This window comes from Zootoca vivipara, chromosome 1, assembly GCF_963506605.1.
Source record: "Zootoca vivipara chromosome 1, rZooViv1.1, whole genome shotgun sequence".
NCBI lineage: Eukaryota > Metazoa > Chordata > Lepidosauria > Squamata > Lacertidae > Zootoca > Zootoca vivipara.
Window position 1 is genome coordinate 85,908,575 of NC_083276.1, and position 17,066 is coordinate 85,925,640.

General features: G+C 43.7%; 1 protein-coding gene across 1 annotated transcript; it reads left to right on the plus strand.

Annotated features, from left to right (window-relative positions):
• The first annotated feature begins 241 nt into the window (after nt 1-241).
• LOC118091192 (protein lifeguard 3) lies at nt 242-12,323 on the plus strand. Its single transcript, XM_035127871.2, has 12 exons — nt 242-707; nt 4,216-4,295; nt 4,758-4,852; nt 5,089-5,153; nt 5,914-5,967; nt 6,325-6,375; nt 7,319-7,358; nt 8,061-8,098; nt 9,262-9,349; nt 10,405-10,500; nt 11,201-11,254; nt 12,039-12,323. Exons 2-12 carry the CDS (start codon nt 4,244-4,246, stop codon nt 12,180-12,182), a joined length of 777 nt encoding a protein of 258 aa, XP_034983762.1. The 5' UTR covers nt 242-707; nt 4,216-4,243; the 3' UTR covers nt 12,183-12,323.
• Nucleotides 12,324-17,066: the final 4,743 nt, after the last annotated feature.

Here is a 17,066-nt window from a genome sequence, read left to right on the forward strand (position 1 = left end):
TTGCATTGCTCATTTAAGAAGACCCTCTTGTCTCTCCTTGCTGTTTTTTGGAAATCTGCATTCAGTTTCCTGTATCTTTCCCTATCTCCCTTGCATTTTGCTTGCCTCCTCTCCTCCGCTATTTGTAAGGCCTCGTTGGACAGCCATTTTGCTTTCTTGCATTTCCTTTTCCTTGGGATGGTTTTCGTTGCTGCCTCCTGTATAATGTTACGAGCCTCCATCCATAGTTCTTCAGGCAAGTGTTATACATTTAGGCAATTTGGAGGAATATTAACTTTGGAATTGCCCAAAGGGTTTATCAGAAGCTGCGTGTTGGTTCAAACAGTAGTGGCTAGTACATGATTCCAGGACAAGGACTGAATCCAGGAGGAAATCTGCTGATTTGGGGCCTTCCAAGACTTCTAAGTGCTACTTTTTAGGTGAAGAGGGAATTTCCTTTGACCTCTGTGCTAACATTTCCTCCCTGAGGTCTCAACGCAAGGAGAGCTTGCAATAGCTCCATCTCGCCTCTTGGGGGCACTCTCGCTCCATCCCAGAGCTCGCTTCAGGCAATAGGGAAGAGACCAAACGTTCCCCCTCCCATCACTTCCTCGTCATTTCTGGGAACTTTTCTCCCATCATTCTCGGGACGGGATTTACTTCGAAGAGCCGTAGGTCATTTTTCGGTTTAAGACTTTGGCAACGGGAGAAGAGGGTGCCGGAGCTAGGTAAGGATGCTGGGAAATTTGGGGCAAGGGATTGGGTACCCGTGCTCAGACACATGGCCTAGGGGGGGTCGCTTCGGTTTGGACGGGCATCGCTCTAGCCAGAGAAAAAGTCCCAGTCTCCAAAGTTCAGGTCTCATTTTAATTCCCACGCTAAGATGCAGGGGCGGGGGTGGAGTCTGATTTGATCTTGAGGGGATCAATAACTTCCAGTCCATTTTTGCCTGGAAATCAATCGACTGGCACAAGGCGGCGCCTTTTGTTTTCGGCTGTGACTTTTCCGACGGGACCTACCAAGAGATAAACGCTAGTCTACTCTAAAACCCACATCATCACACGTGCGAGCGGACACTCTCGGGTCCAGACAGGCCTAGGCAACTTTCGTAACCCATAACAACGACAATGCAAAATATCAAAATAAGGCTCTTAAAAATAGAGTGAGATGTCATTTGATATTTTTTTTAAAATTAATGCAAGCTTTCCTAGCCCTTTTCTGTGCAAATGCACTAATTATTGAGGTGGAAATGTAGCTTTTGTGCCATGCCACAGTTGCTACTAAGCATGGTGACCCTGTTCGAATGCTCTTGTTCCATAACGGAGCAGTAATGGTTCTTCACCTGCTCCAACATGTTGAAGGTGTGTTCATGGAAGCCGTTGATTCAGGCAAACTGGCAAAAGTATGCCATGAAATTGTGCTTTTAAGAAATAATATTAAAAATGCCCCGGAGAGTCACAAGTTTGAGTATGTCTTGAAGCCATTTCCTTTGAAATGCAATGTTTCAAAGTTTATGGAAGATAGAGGAAGATGGACTTGTCAGTGAGATATTTTGAGGTTTCTTTGATGTACAGTGGTACCTCGGGTTAAGAACTTAATTCGTTCTGGAGGTCCGTTCTTAACCTGAAACTGTTCTTAACCTGAGGTACCACTTTAGCTGATAGGGTCTCCTGCTGCCGCTGCACCGTTACCACACAATTTCTGTTCTTATTCTGAGGTAAAGTTCTTAACCCGAGGTACTACTTCCAGGTTAGCAGAGTTTGTAACCCGAGGTGTTTGTAACCCAAGGTACCACTGTACAATGCTGCTCCCTGTGAATTGCTGCAGAAAGAAGATCTCCATTATTCAAAATTATCAAGTGGGTGGAGCAATTCTCCCGTGTGGATGAAACCGTTGCAACTTTGGGGCTTTTTAGTTTGGAAAAACTGAGTAAGAAGGGACAAGATAGAGTTGTATGAGATTATACATGATGTGGGGAAAGTGGATTGAAAGAAGTTTGTATCACCCCTGCTATAGGAGTATAGCATCTAGATCAAGGGAAGTAATAGTACCACTGTATTCTGCTCTGGTCAGACCTCACCTGGAATACTGTGTCCAGTTCTGGGCACCACAGTTCAAGAAGGATACTGACAATCTGGAACGTGTCCAGAAGAGGGCAACCAAAATGGTCAAAGGCCTGGAAACGATGCCTTATGAGGATTGGCTTAGGGAGCTGGGTATGTTTAGCCTGGAGTAGAGAGGGTTAAGGGGTGATATGATAGCCATGTTCAAATAAATAAAAGGATGTCATATAGAGGAGGGAGAAAGGTTGTTTTCTGCTGCTCCAGAGAAGCGGACACGGAGCAATGGATTCAAACTACAAGAAAGAAGATTCCACCTAAACATTAGGAAGAACTTCCTGACAGTAAGAGCTGTTCGGCAGTGGAATTTGCTGCCAAGGAGTGTGGTGGAGTCTCCTTCTTTGGAGGTCTTTAAGCAGAGGCTTGACAGGCATATGTCAAGAATGCTTTGATGGTGTTTCCTGCTTGGCAGGGGGTTGGACTGGATGGCCCTTGTGGTCTCTTCCAACTCTATGATTCTATAATACTGGGACCGGGCTTTAAAAGAGGATTAGACAAATTCATGGAGGGATAAGTATATCAGTGGCAGCTAGATAACACTAGGTAAGTATGCCTCTGAATACCTGTTGCTGGAAATCACCTGTTGCGCCAAACACATGGTCAACCATTGTGAGAACAGGATACAGAACTAGATAGGTACCTGTGTTTTTATGACTAGGACGTATCTAAAATGCAGTGCCAGTTTTAAGCATGCATGTTATTCACATATCGCTGTATTCTTGCAGATACATTTCTACGTTGTATTAATTGTTCTTAGAAAATATTGATAGTCTCAAAAACAGGGATGGGGGACCATTGGGCCTACCCAATATTGCTGAAGGACAGCTCCCATCAGCCCCAGTAAGCATGGGCAATGGCTAGGGAAGATGTTGTTCAGCAACATCTGGAGGGCTAAAGGTTCCCCACACAATCTCTAAAAAATCTGGAATGTGAATATGTAATACAAGACAACTGTCAGGCCCATGTCCCCTTTATCGTGAAACCAAACTCTGTTCCATTTAGCCAGTATGCTGTTCAGATGTGGGTGAGTGGTAATATATTAATATTACAACAATATATGTATGTATTCTGAGAATACTTGCGTTCAGAAGTGGCCGACCCATAAGGAAAAAAAGGGGCGATGACTAACCAATAGCAGGCATTCTTCTCCCCACTTAACCACAGAGCTTGTTTTGCTCAGGGTTGTGCTTCCTGTGAAAACTCATAATTTGAGGATTTTTTTTCGATCTGGCACTTGCTTTTTAATGAGCAGGTGACAGTGGTGGCCAGGAGTGCCTTCTCCCTCAGCTTAGGTGGGTGTAGTAGTAGTAGTAGTAGTAGTAGTAGTAGTAATAATAATAATAATGATAATAATACTAACAATAACAATAACAATATATTATTTATACCCCGCCCATCTGGCCGGGTTCCCCCAGCCACTCTGGGCGGCTTCCAACAAAACATTAAAATACAGAAATCCATCAAACATTAAAAGCTTCCCTAAATAGGGCTGCCTTGAGATGCCTTCTAAAGGTTTGGTAATTGTTGTTCTCTTTGACCTCTGGTGGGAGGGCATTCCACAGGGTGGGTGCCACTACCGAGAAGGCCTTCTGCCTGGTTCCCTGTAACTTGGCTTCTCGTAGCGAGGGAACCGCCAGAAGACCCTCGGCACTGGACCTCAGCGTCCGGGCAGAACGGTGGGGGTGGAGACGCTCCTTCAGGTATACTGGACCAAGGCCGTTTAGGGCTTTAAAGGTCAACACCAACACTTTGAATTGTGCTCGGAAACGTACTGGGAAACGTATACGCACCATATGCCCTTCCCTTAATAAGTCTCACTGAGCAGCAACATTGAGTCATGCCTTAGGGACAGCCAGATCACACTCTGGTACCTGGTGAATTTTGAACGCTGCACTCTGGATCCAACACCTTTTGCCTTACGGTTTATGCTTGGCACCCCTTGCTGGGCTCCTTTGGCCTGGTATGTTCAGAAGCAGCAGTTCAGAGAAAGGGGTGCTGCCTCAGGGATGGGCATGTTGTATTTTGCATCCTGTATTTTATGTTTGTTTTCACTCTCCAAGGCTGTAATAGAAGGCACAAATGATAATGAAGGGTTTACCTCCTTGGTTTTTTCCAGGTGCTGTGCTAAGCCTCCCTGAGACATCATGGCAGAGCAGAGCCCACCTCCCTATGATGGCAAGAAAACTGGACCTGCAGGTGCGAGAGCATACTTCAACTCACCTGGTTAAAAGCAGAGATTCTGTGAGAAAGGTGGCAGGGGGGTGAGGGGTGAGAATATTGCGAATTGCTGGAGGACAGGAGAATCTCCACAAATGGAGGAAGTGGAGAGTTGGTATGAGGAGAGGCGCCAGGTACTAGGCAAGCCAAGAACCAAAATAGATGGGATGTTAAATGCATAGTTAATATATTTCTTAAACTACAAACAGTAGCCACTGGTGGGGGCTACCAACCCAACAACTATTGGGATCGCAGAAGGTATTGATGGATAATATAGTGCCATGTTAAAGGTCCTGTAGAACCACTGTTTGAATTCTACTCCGTGCTAAGTGTGGAAAAGCAATGCTTCAGCAGTGTCTGTGGGCCTTAGGGTGGAATCTGTCCCATCCAGATCTTGTGGCTTTGAAATTTACACTAACAAATGTTGCTGTTTGTCATCAGATACAACAGATTTGGAGTGTCTCGTAGAGGAAGATGGGGGTTTTCACATTGCTTATTGGGTTGACAAGAATGTCCGGCAAACTTTCATTCGCAAGGTAAGTCTGAAGGCACTTTGGGTGAGAGGGAGAGGCAGAGGGAGAGGGAGAGGGAGAGGGAGAAGGCATATATGATAGGGTCAATGTGTTCTAGTACACAGTTCAGCAACAGTCACCATTCATAAAATCATGAATCTGATCTTGCTGCTGGGCTATCTTGGCATCTGTAAATAGCAACACGCTTGTTTGCATTTATATATGTATGCAGATGCTCACATCTTTGTCTTCATGACCAGGTCTACAGCATCATCACCCTTCAGCTATTGGTGACTGTGGGCATCGTTGCACTCTTCACTTTTTCGTAAGTTTTCTGGTGCTCTGCTGGAATTCTGGAGGGGTTATGGAACTCTAAAGGTAGGGGTTATCAGAACGAACCAGTCCCACCCCACTATTCTGACATCTGGTTAGTTCTGTTCCCATTTAGCTCCATTTGGAAATTCAGATTCTAGATTTTAGCAGATGGAATTCTGTACCTGTGCCATTTCCCTAAAATCAGGAAAAAAGTTTTTTATGTTGACTTGTTTTTAATTTTTTTTTAATCTGTCCTGCAATTTTAAAGTGGTGAAATAGTTCAAATATCTGTCTCTCTGTCATTTGGGCTTGTTTTGTAGAACTTTTTTTCTAGATGGGAGGGGATACTTTATTTTGTGACCTTGACTTTTCTCAAAATCTTTAATAAAGAGGTATTTGAATGGATTCTTTCCCCCTTTTTCTTTTTGCCCATTTTTTAAAAAAAAAACATTCAAAATTATGCAATGAAAGAATTGCACCCTTGCATCATTTCTCTATTATTATTATTGTTATTATTATTATTATTATTATTATTATTATTATTTTGCATCGTTTCTCTATTGTTATAATTTTGTTTTTTAAATGGAAAACAAAAATTAAAAAAACCTTGTCCATCGTTTTCACTATGGCAAAATGGCAAAATCCTCCTCCAAAATCCAGCTGGATTCTGCCCTCCATGTTCTGATGCAGAAACAATTCTGGCAGCACAAAACTACAAGAACCAGGGCAGGTATCTCATTCTCATCATGTGCTCTCTTCCTTCTCCACAGACACCCTGTGAGCTATTATGTGCAAAGGAATATTGCCCTGTACTATGTATCTTAGTAAGTATCGCTCCCTTTACAGATGCAGAGCCAAATTCCGCTCTTGACCTGTTGCCAAGACAGATTGCTCTACTGGCCAGCTAAGCTGCGTCATGTCAGGTTCCCTCACCCTATCTCTCCTGTAACTTCCATCACTAACAAACATGCATAGTCAATTGATGGGAGACATTATTTTTGTATGGAGGCTATCTCCATGGTTCAAGAAGGGCTGGAGGGACCTCCTACATTTGGAAAGCTGTTTATTTATTAGAGTTGCCAGCTAAGTTTTTAATAAGTCATCTCTCTCTCTCTCTCTCTCTCTCTCTCTCTCTCTCTCTCTCTCTCTCTCTCTCTCTCTCTCTCTCTTTTCATCCCTAGTGCTGTATTCTTGATCTGCTACCTTGTGCTGGCCTTGTGTAGAAGCATCCAGTAAGTATCTGTTGACGACATTTGTGATCACACAAATGTTTCAACATTTACTGGGACTCATAGGGAGGGAACAATGACAGAAGATGGACTTGTCAAAGGAGTTGGCATTTTGACAATGGCTTTGGATATAAATTGCCTTGGTACCTTACTTAGCCAGCTCTCTGGGTGCAGTGGCTTCACTTTTGTCCATAGGGCCAGTTCAGAGAGAGAACTACTGCCTGACTTGGTCCCCTGTGAATTGTGCTGTGGGGTACTAGAGGGAACTTGTATTTTCCCCAATTTAACATCTCCATAAAGCCGCTGGGAGCAGCCATTAGGACAGGGGTCAGCAAACCTTTTCAGCAGGGGGCCGTTCCACTGTCCCTCAGACCTTGTGGGGGGGGGCAGACTATATTTTGAAAAGAAAAAGAAAAAAAGAAAGAATTCCTATGGTGTAGTATAGTGGTTAAGCCACATGCAGCTGCTGGGTGACCTTGGGCTAGTCACACTTCTCTGAAGTCTCTCAGCCCCACTCACCTCACAGAGTGTTTGTCGTGGGGGAGGAAGGGAAAGGAGAATGTTAGCCGCTTTGAGACTCCTTTGGTAGTGATAAAGCGGGATATCAAATCCAAACTCCTCCTCCTCCTCCTCCTCTTCCTCTTCCTCCTCCTCCTATTCTTCTTCCTCTATGCCCCACAAATAATGCCCCACAAATAACCCAAAGATGCATTTTAAATAAAAGGGCACATTCTACTCATGTAAAAACATGCTGATTCCCAGACCGTCGGTGGGGGGGGGGGCGGATTGAGAAGGTGTTTGGGCCGGATCCAGCCCCTGGGCCTTAGTTTGCCTACCCATGCATTAGGAGATTTGAAGTGCAGTGTCATCAGTATGTTGGATTCTCTCAGAATGGCTCCTTTTCTTGAGGTGAGACCTCTCTGAATCTCTTGCTGGTGTCTTTCAGGAGGCGCTTCCCATGGAACATAATCCTCATGACTATCTTTGTAAGTACATTTTTGTGTGTGGTTGACATTGGAATGATGCGAAATCTCTATTGGGGAGAGATGGTGGAAGAAGGGTCTAAGATGAAGTGTAGGGCGATGCATTTGACTTGCCACAAATCTTCAAGCAAAATAAATTGTCCGAATTAGTTTAGTGTGTAAAAAATAGTACTTGCAATACTATCCCCTTTTCATGAATTCAGAACACCTTTGTATATCAAATATTGGGGTCAACTAACTCACCTTGCTAGTGGAAATGGGGTTTCCCCCTTTTCTTCTCCCCACACCCCCAAAATTGAATTTGGGTGTGTGAGAGAGAAGACACAGAAAAGTATGTAGGGGAAAGAGGGGTAGGGGTGGGGGTCGTTCCATTTGGTGAGGTGAAAAGCTTGTGCTGACTGGATGATTGCCATAGTGGTAGGAAAAGGGCCAGCACAGAGTAGCAGGTAAAGTATTTCTGTTACGTAAAGAATGGACGAAGCAGAAACTATTTGTCCTGGTGTGTAACTAGGGAGTCCAAGGATGCTGTAGGTCAGAGGTGGGGAACCTGTGACCCCCCAGATGTTGTTGGACTCCAACTCCCATATGTCCCAGCCATGATGGTCAGTAGTCACAGATTACGGGAGCTGTAAGGCCACATGTTCACCATCTCTACTGTATATGATGCTCTGTTTATTTTTGTTTTTGTTTTCTGATTTTCCCTAGACCATGTCCACGGCATTCATGACTGGCACAATCGCAAGGTACTGTGCAAAGTGGTAAATGGAAGTGATACAGTAGATGCCTACACAGTGGGAAGCTGTTTCTGAGCTGGATTTAGAAAAAAAAAGAGTCTCCAAATAGGTCATATCCCCAGACACTACTGCACATCCCTTTTCACCCCTCTGCATGGAACTCATTTCTATGGTCGTGGCTGCAAAAAAAAAATTTGCATAGCAAAAGTGTGGAACTAATTTAACATCCTGACAGAATGTGAAAAATTCAGCAGGTGGAAAGTACAGGAGGTAATAGTGAGGGAAACAATAGCCAATAATGCAAAATTAAGTCTGCAATCCTAAACAAACCTAGAATTATGGGTGCTTGGAGTTGAATTGACCAAAGGTGCAGGTAGTCTACTGCCACAATGTCCCTGGAAGATGGCTGTCCAGCCTCTCCTTTAAAAAAACCCAAAAAACTCTTACTAGATTCTTTAATTGCTACTGGGAAAATTCCATTGAACATAGTGGAGCTTCTTTCTGAGTAAACATCCCTAGGTTTGCACTGTGAGAAAAGCAAACAATCAAGTGGATTCTTGATAAAATAAATGGGTGTTCCTTCTTGGTGAAAAAATATGGGCATGTATACTGTCATGTTTTTGATAATGCAGTTTTGGAAGTGGCATTGTTTTTGGCTATAAGAGGATGATATTCAATGATGCAGCTCTGCTGGCACAATGGACTTTGTTGTGTGCCACAGAGCTGCTTCCTCTCCTGTCCCCTCCAGCCCCCCTGCATGCCCTCAAAATCAGCTCTGGAGCATTGGGGGATCCTATGGAGCACATTTTGTATGTGCACGGGGTGAGGAGAGGAAGCAAAAGGGTTGTAGCTCAATGATAGAGCACCTGTTCTGCATGCAGATGCTCCCAGCTTCAATTCTTAGGGCTGAGAGAAACCTGCCTGCAACCTTGGAGAGCTGCTGTCAGTCAGTGTAGGCATAACTGAGCTGGATGAACTGAAAGGTTGACTTGGTATAATGCAGCTTCCTATTTTCCTATGTTTGCACCAGCAAAGTAATGTGGCTGGAGCATTGGATACAACCCCTCAAGTTTGAAAAGTACATTGTGCCTAATTTTATTACATTACAATAAAATTCTTTTAACAACAAAAATGTATGATGATGATGATTATTTTTACTTTATTGTTACCAGCGTGTATGAGACCAAGACTGTGATCATTGCCATGATCATCACAGCAGTTGTAACCATCACTGTCACTGTTTTCTCCTTTCAGACAAAGGCGAGAAAGCCCGTTTCTCCAGTACAGTTTGCAGGCTTAGGAAGGGTGATTGCCCTGTGGTGGAAATGGTGACGTAGCTAAACAAGTTTGGATCCCACCCTTACAATACAAGGCCCTTGTCATAAACAAGAAATTCCTTGTCATGGTGTTATGTACACCTGGCCTGTCATTATAACATGCAGCCCTCCATTTCATGAGTTAGGCTAGACAGTCACCCTTCTCTTTCGTACACTCCCATGAGCTGATTTTCGGGGGGACGGGACATACAAAAAGATGTAATAATGCAGGCTAATGGCTGCAATTGTGAATACCCCTCCATTTAAAAATGGTGTATGCAGGTAGAAAACTGGTTCCAGCCGGGCAAGTTCTAAACTAGAGACCTTCCTTTTCCCCACACACTGGATTTCCATGGATAGGAACATGGAAATACTCAATACAAAGTAGTTTTCACCCAGGGTGCCTACGTGGTTCTTGCTTTTTGCCTTAAACTTTCACATCAGCTGTATATTGTAGACTCTCTTTGTGTGTAGTTTCAGAACTACACAGGCAATAATTTATCTCATAAAAATAAATTGATTTTAAAAACCTGGTTACATGGCTTCGTGGGGGCAGAAAGGGATGGAAGAGAGAGTGTTGTTGTTCTCGGTTCCTTCTTTTGGGCTTCCCATAGGCATCTGGTTGGCCACTGTGAGAAGAAGATGCTGGACTAGATGGGCATTTGGCCTGATCCTCTTCTTATGTTCTTAAGTTCCCACCCCCCAGGCATCTGAGAGCAAATTAGTAGGCTTCCACCATGTGTATGTAACACTAAAATCAAAAAAGAATTACTTTCTCTTGCTTTCCTGTCTGTTGTGCTAAAAAAAAAAGGCCCCACAGTTCCTCTGTATATGGATTTGAGAGGAACTCCATCATACCTAGTGGGGCTTCTGAACAGACCTGCTGAGGACTGGGAATTCTAATCTGAGGTATCCATGGCGAAAGTGGAAAGTGGACAGTTTTTATTTCAGGTTAGTTAATCTGTAATAAGGTATTTTTGTCACTTCCTCTGTTGACAGGTAGATCTCACAACCTGGCGCGGTTTCTTCTGTATCATGGCCATTGTCTTCATGGTGACTGGCATTGCCACTGCCATTGTCCTGAGCTGCAAATACGTAAGTGGTTGGGGGCAGGGGAAACTTGCTGGCCTATGGGATCGGCAGTACCACAAACCTTCCAGTGGCAAAGCAATCCCAGTTGATATGTGTGTGTGTATGTGTGTTCGGTGGGGGCCGCTGCATTGTTTCAGGAGGCTTTGAGGGGTGTCTGCCTTTGCCCAACCTCTCCCTTTCCTGAAAAAGTTCTTTCCCTCCCTTTGGACCAAGGCCTGTTTAGAAGTTCAGCTTTACAGTGGTATCTCAGGTTACAGATGCTTCAGGTTACAGACTCCGCTAACCCAAAAATAGTACCTCGGGTTAAGAACTTTGCTTCAGGATGAGAACAGAAATCGTGCGGCAGCGGCGTGGTGGCAGTGGGAGGCCCTATTAGCTAAGTGGTGCCTCAGGTTAAGAACAGTTTCAGGTTAAGAACGGACCTCCAGAACGAATTGAGTTCTTAACCCGAGGTACCACTGTATTCCCTTGGCCTGCTGCCTTAAGCATCCCTTCAGTACGCAATATGTCCTCCATGGGAATATTTTTTGTTTTAAAAATGTACTTCTATTTCTGTTAAGTCGCCTTAGATAATTTTGAGAAACAGCGACTCAGAAACTTAAATAAATACATATTGGTAGGTCTCTCGCTAGGTGACTACTTAACCTTTTTCATGCAGAGATGTAGAAACTCATTAGTTGATGCTCTTTTTCTCTTCTTGCAGATGTACTGGCTCGACTTGCTTTATGCGGCCATTTCTGCTGTAGTCTTCACCCTGGTTAGTAGAGATTTACTGTTGATTGCATGAATGGAGGTACCCCTTTTCCTGAGACAATATACGTGCAGCATTTTGAATATTCCGGGTGTGCTGTGTTAATTCTGATAGGCAACAACTCAAGAGTTTCCTGTTTCGCCACCACCTCTTTGAGGCAGGGACCCTGCAAGGATTTTCTGGCTGTCCCAGACTAGCAGTGTCACAGGCAAATGAAGCTAGAGGGGCACAAAAACAAGGAAAGGCTTTGGAGAGTGGATTTTTGTCTAGCATCTTTAGATTCCTAGCAAGATTTATTTATTGCTTATGTTTCTACCTTGCTCCTTAGCCAAAAGACAAGTACGGCTGACAGTACTATGCAATGTAGCTTCATAGCAAATAGATGTGTGCTAAATCCAATGGCAGCTGCATTGGGGAGGTGGGTACCAATTTTGTGGGAAGATGCTGGAACATGAAGATCCTTGGCTTTGTAGCTATCACTATGTTTGCAGACACCAACGAAACAGGAGTGCTTAACTGCAGCTGCAAATTACTTTGAATTGGTTTGGGCCTTGCTGTATTGCAATAGGCCTAAGAAAAGTTTGCAAATGACTAAGTGGGAAACCCTGGACCAAACTAGTCACAGCATTTTTCATTTAGTTTGGTCCTACATAGCTGCCCTCCGCATTTTAAAATCAACCTTACCTAATGGTTGAGGTGGGAATCAAAGGCTGTTGATAGGGTAAGAAGGAAGCTTTAAAGACCATTTATTGAATGATGTGGCTAAATGCTGCTTTGTGTTTCCTTACAGTTCCTTGCTTATGATACTCAGCTGCTGCTGGGGAACAGGAAATACGCCATCAGTCCTGAGGATTACATTTATGGAGCCATCCAGATCTATGTAGATGTCATCTACATCTTCCTTTCCTTCACACGGCTTGTGGGCAGGAATTAGGGACTGTGGGACCTGTACTTAGGGCCAGGACTTTGTCTCGGCATTTGGGTGAAAAGGTTCTTCACCTTTCCCCTCTTCACCAGCACACGAGTCTGTTGTTTGCATAGATCCTATACTGATGGTACACAAAGTTGATGTATAACCACTAAGGCATTTTTGTGCGGCCATTAAAATTTAGCATGAAATTGGACTGCATGAAAATGCTCAATTGCAGAGAAAGTTAGTTGCGCTTAGGTCCTGTTGAAATGCATGAGATGTGTTATAGTCACAACTGATTTAAACCCTGCTGGTTTCAGTGTCATGGGCACAAATTGATTTCCTGGATTGGAGCCTATATTTTTTTATATTTCCCTGCAACATATGCAGCCAAGAAATATAGACCCTTGCGGTGAAGTTCCGCTCTCTTAGCTGTAACTGCAAATATATATATTTCAAATAAGCCATCTGTCCATTCTTGTTACATTAGAGATTACGGTTACTGTGTTAATATAGCACTGTGTGACGTAGTAGGCCAGTGATGGCGAACCTTTTAGAGACTGAGTGCCCAAACTGCAACCCCAAACCCACTTATTTATCGCAAAGTGCCAACACGGCAATTTAACCTGTGTATCTCATTTTTTTCTGTGTTTCACATTTCTTCTTTATGACTGCTGTTGTAATAAATAATCCTTCATAAAAGTTATTGCATTACATTCTTAATTAAATTATCTTTCCATTGATATATAATTTTATGGTGTAACTCAGTGCTTTTTTTCTTTAAAAATGTTTAGGGGTACTCTCATTTTGACTCAAGAAAATCACCACTGGGGTGTGTGGGAATAAATACAGTTCAAATCAGGAAAAATAGATAGAGTGAATTTCTTCTCCCGTTAAATTCACAAAATGTTTAGGGGTATGCATCCCCCTGCGTCCCCACAGAAAAAAAGCACTGGTATTACTCTGGTTTGCCAGAAGCGGCTTAGTCATGCTGGCCACATGACCTGGAAGCTGTACGCCGGCTCCCTTGGCCAATAAAGCGAGATGAGCGCCGCAACCCCAGAGTCGTCCGTGACTGGACCTAATGGTCAGGGGTCCCTTTACCTTTTATTACTCCAAAACAAAGTACAGTAGTGTTATGAGCCATCAAACCTCGGAAATACATTTTTCCCAGAAGGTTCCACAATTTTGGCCACTAGTGTACACTGCAGGGCTGCACTAAGAGCCACCCTCTCCCAATTTTTAATGAGATAATGATGATTGTCTACGTGCGCACATACAAACAAACAAACCCAGACAGATGGGTGGGGTATAAATAATTTATTATTATTATTATTTGATGTTTCTTCAGCTGCCATTTGATCACAGCCTCCATGGAATGAATTTCTTTGTTGGCTTCCGCAGGAAAGCCCAGCGAACATGTAAACCCAGCAGCCTCTTCTTAGGTTACCATCTTTATATGCTTACTGACCTGGGAGTTAAGACCTGCTGAAGTCAAGGCAGCTTACTCCCAAGTAGGAAAAACAGACTGGCGGGAGGACCTGGCGCATCAAGTCAATGCCTGCTCAGCTCCTCCCTCCCTTGCTCGCCAGGCCCTGGTGCTGCAGCTACGGCCCTGCTGGGGCGATGGCACGCGTGCCCACAGAGAGGGCTCCGAGTGCCCTCTCTGGCACGTGTGCCATAGGTTCACCACCACTGTAGTAGGCTGTGTTGAGTGTAAACCGGGGATTTTAACTCCCCACATTAAGTATGGGGTGGGAAGAGGGGCCTATCTAGTCCTGCATCCCATTTCTCACATTAGCCAAGCAGATGCCTATGGCAAGCCCACAAAGGATACAAGGGCACCAGTCTGCATTTTAAAATACCTGTGACTGAATCATGGGAGACTTAACTTTGGACAAACCATTTGCTAGGGTTGCCAGACTCAATAGAGGACAGGACTTCTGTGCCTTTAATTGCCCTGCTCTCTTTTGAGTCTGGAAACCTTAAAGAGAAACCAGCAGACCCTTTGCTTGGAAATTAAACAAAGGGTCTGCTGGTTTCTCTTTAAGGTTTCCAGACTCAAAAGAGAGCAGGGCAATTAAAGGCACAGAAGTCCTGTCCTCTATTGAGTCTGGCAACCCTACCATTTGCAGACCATGGAATCCCAGAAACAAGGATTATTGTGTAAGGTGGGGAGAGAAAAGGCATTTTGGGGGTAGGGCAAGAATCCCCCAAATTCCTCTTGAACTTCATGAACAAAACAGGATGGCAAAGAGCAGCCAAGTTCATTGGCATACTCAGGGGGCCCAAGTATATGCTGCAGCCAGCTCCTTCCCTCCCACCCCGACCAGTAAGTACAGGAGGCCCAAGAGAGGCTGTGGTGACTGTCTCTGGCCACATCCACTCCCTACTGCAAAACCCCCAAATAGATGGAACTGGATGTCCTCCTGCAACGTGGCAACACAAAGAGTCGCGATGGTGGTGTGTTTCTATTTCTGATCCTTCTATAAGGAGAATGTATTGTGATGTGATGTAATAAATATTATTCTTAGTCTTTTTTCTTTCTTCTGGATAATTTAGATGTACGTTGATTTTTTTAAATGTCAATAAAGCATATATAAATATAAAGTCTCTGAACACAGCCTTCAGTAAGTGAAAGAGATGGATTCTTTGTCAAGAATAAGACCCCATAGTCCCTTTTATTTCTCATAAAACAAATGCCTCCCCTGCAGAGAGCAAGAATGAATAAGGATGACCTCTGCAGGGTTGTTAGCCCCCTATCTTACTTGACCCACCCTCAAATTGGCATGAGATACAAAAAATACAAATGCCCAACTATTAATTATGAGAATTAAACACATGCTCTAAAACCCATGAATGGGGTGGGGGAAGAACACTGAAAAATTATACTTTTAATCTATGTAATTTAATAATACCATAAATGCAGTGTCTGGACAATTACTGTAATGGTTTGTGGAACTGACTAGAAACAGCTGTTCCTTTTACTTCATCTCTCAGCTTGCTGTATGGCTACACAATCCTAGTCATTAGGGAAGTTATTGAAAGCTGTGAGTGGTGTTTGTGCCAACTGTTACATTACAGTGGAACTAACACCACACTTTTATAGGTGTGCAGGACAGCAGAAGGCACTCTGTGTGGAAGAGACATGGGAGCAATATATTTGACTATCAAAAATGGTTACAAACAGCAATTGCTCACTATAATATTACACATGATTTAATATGTTAGAAAGGACCCTGTAATGATACCACCAGTGTTTAGGAAATCAAATATTGTGATATTCACATACAAGCATTGGGTTTAACATGTCTAATTCTGTTAGAATCATAGAATCTTAAGTTGGAAGGGACCCCGAGGGTCATTTAGTCCAACCCCTTGCAATGCAGGAATCTGAGCTAAAGCATCCATGACAGATTGTTGGATTATAGCCAGTCAGTTCACCACATGCTCAAAACTATACAAGAAAATAAACCTGCTTGGATTCCCCATAAGCATCTGCAATGAATCCACCTTCACACTTTCAATTTCAAGGATTTAATGGGTCATTTTTATGCCACTCTGCAAGGTGTGAATGGTGAGACCTGGACCTCTCTCTGGCCAATTTTTTTTATAAAAAATGTGATGAGAACAGAGTTTTATTTCTAAATATGCTGCTGATCTAGAAAGTACAAGAAGATGGGCTTAATGGGTCCTTGCTGCCAAACACTGCTTACATAACTACTGTCTCTGCGCTTATAATTCCACCCCACCAAATTATTACTCAGACCCAAAGGAAGATAATCTTTTAACCCAAGAGACCTACAACATGATGCCAAGCCAGACTGCAGTGCTGTTTTCCTAGGACACATCTAATGTTGCTGATTGTAGGGAATTTATTGATAACCTCTGCTTAACCCCCCACAAAGGCATCATGAGAAATCAGCTGACTATATTTCATACAGCGCTGTATAGTGCCTCATGCAGATTCAGAGAATGCACCAGGATAACTGCTGGTGGCAGAAGCCAACACCTGCAAGGTACTTCAATACACTGCAAAGTACTCTGGTACAGAGATAGAGCATCTTAAAAATGGCAACAACAGAGTTCTAGCCACTTTTATCCCAGGGCTAGGACTTTGTTTGAGCAAGTCCCTCTGTTTCTCGCAATCCTGTCCTGTATCGCTCTCTTTCATACTCTCCCTCATTGGACGCCCTCATCTTCTGGCGGACTTTCAGCTGCTTCAGACGGTTCTTGTCTACTTCTCGCTTAGTGAGGAGGAAAAGGATGATGCCAGCAGGGAAACCAATGGCCCTGGGGAGAGGCAAAGAATACATAAGCCACAGCTTGCTCCCAGGAAGATTTTGCTTGGGGCTGTTCAATCTCACACCGCAGCCTGATATCCTTCCACTCCCATACTCAGCCCATATATTCAAGGGTTCCTGAGCGTTTGCGTCAAACTGAGTTGCACGGCATTGTAGGCTGCAACTTTGACAGCTAACCTGGGGAGATCATAAAACAAACTGATGAAATGATGCTCACCAAGCAATGCCAACTGCCTTCATGGGGTTCTTGCCCTTCCTCCCTGTGGGAATATATTCCACATCTTCATAGGTCTTTCCACCAGACTGTGGTTTTGTCTGCAATTTTTCCAAAGCCCTGCAGCTTCTGTGGAAGGATCGGGTAGGAGTTCTGAAAGGCACGTTCAAGCCTACAGCTCGGTTCACAGTGGCAGAAAGAAGGCCTGCAAAAGGGACACACTATAGTGAAATTGTACTTTTAAACAGTTTCATCTAGATTTATCCACAATGCTATGTCCTAAACTCACTGAGTAACTTTGACCCTTTTAGTTTATGTACATTAAAATGTTGGTCTGATCCTGTGCATGTGTGCTCCTAGGTGGGCCTCAACCAAGTTCCCAAGCAAGAA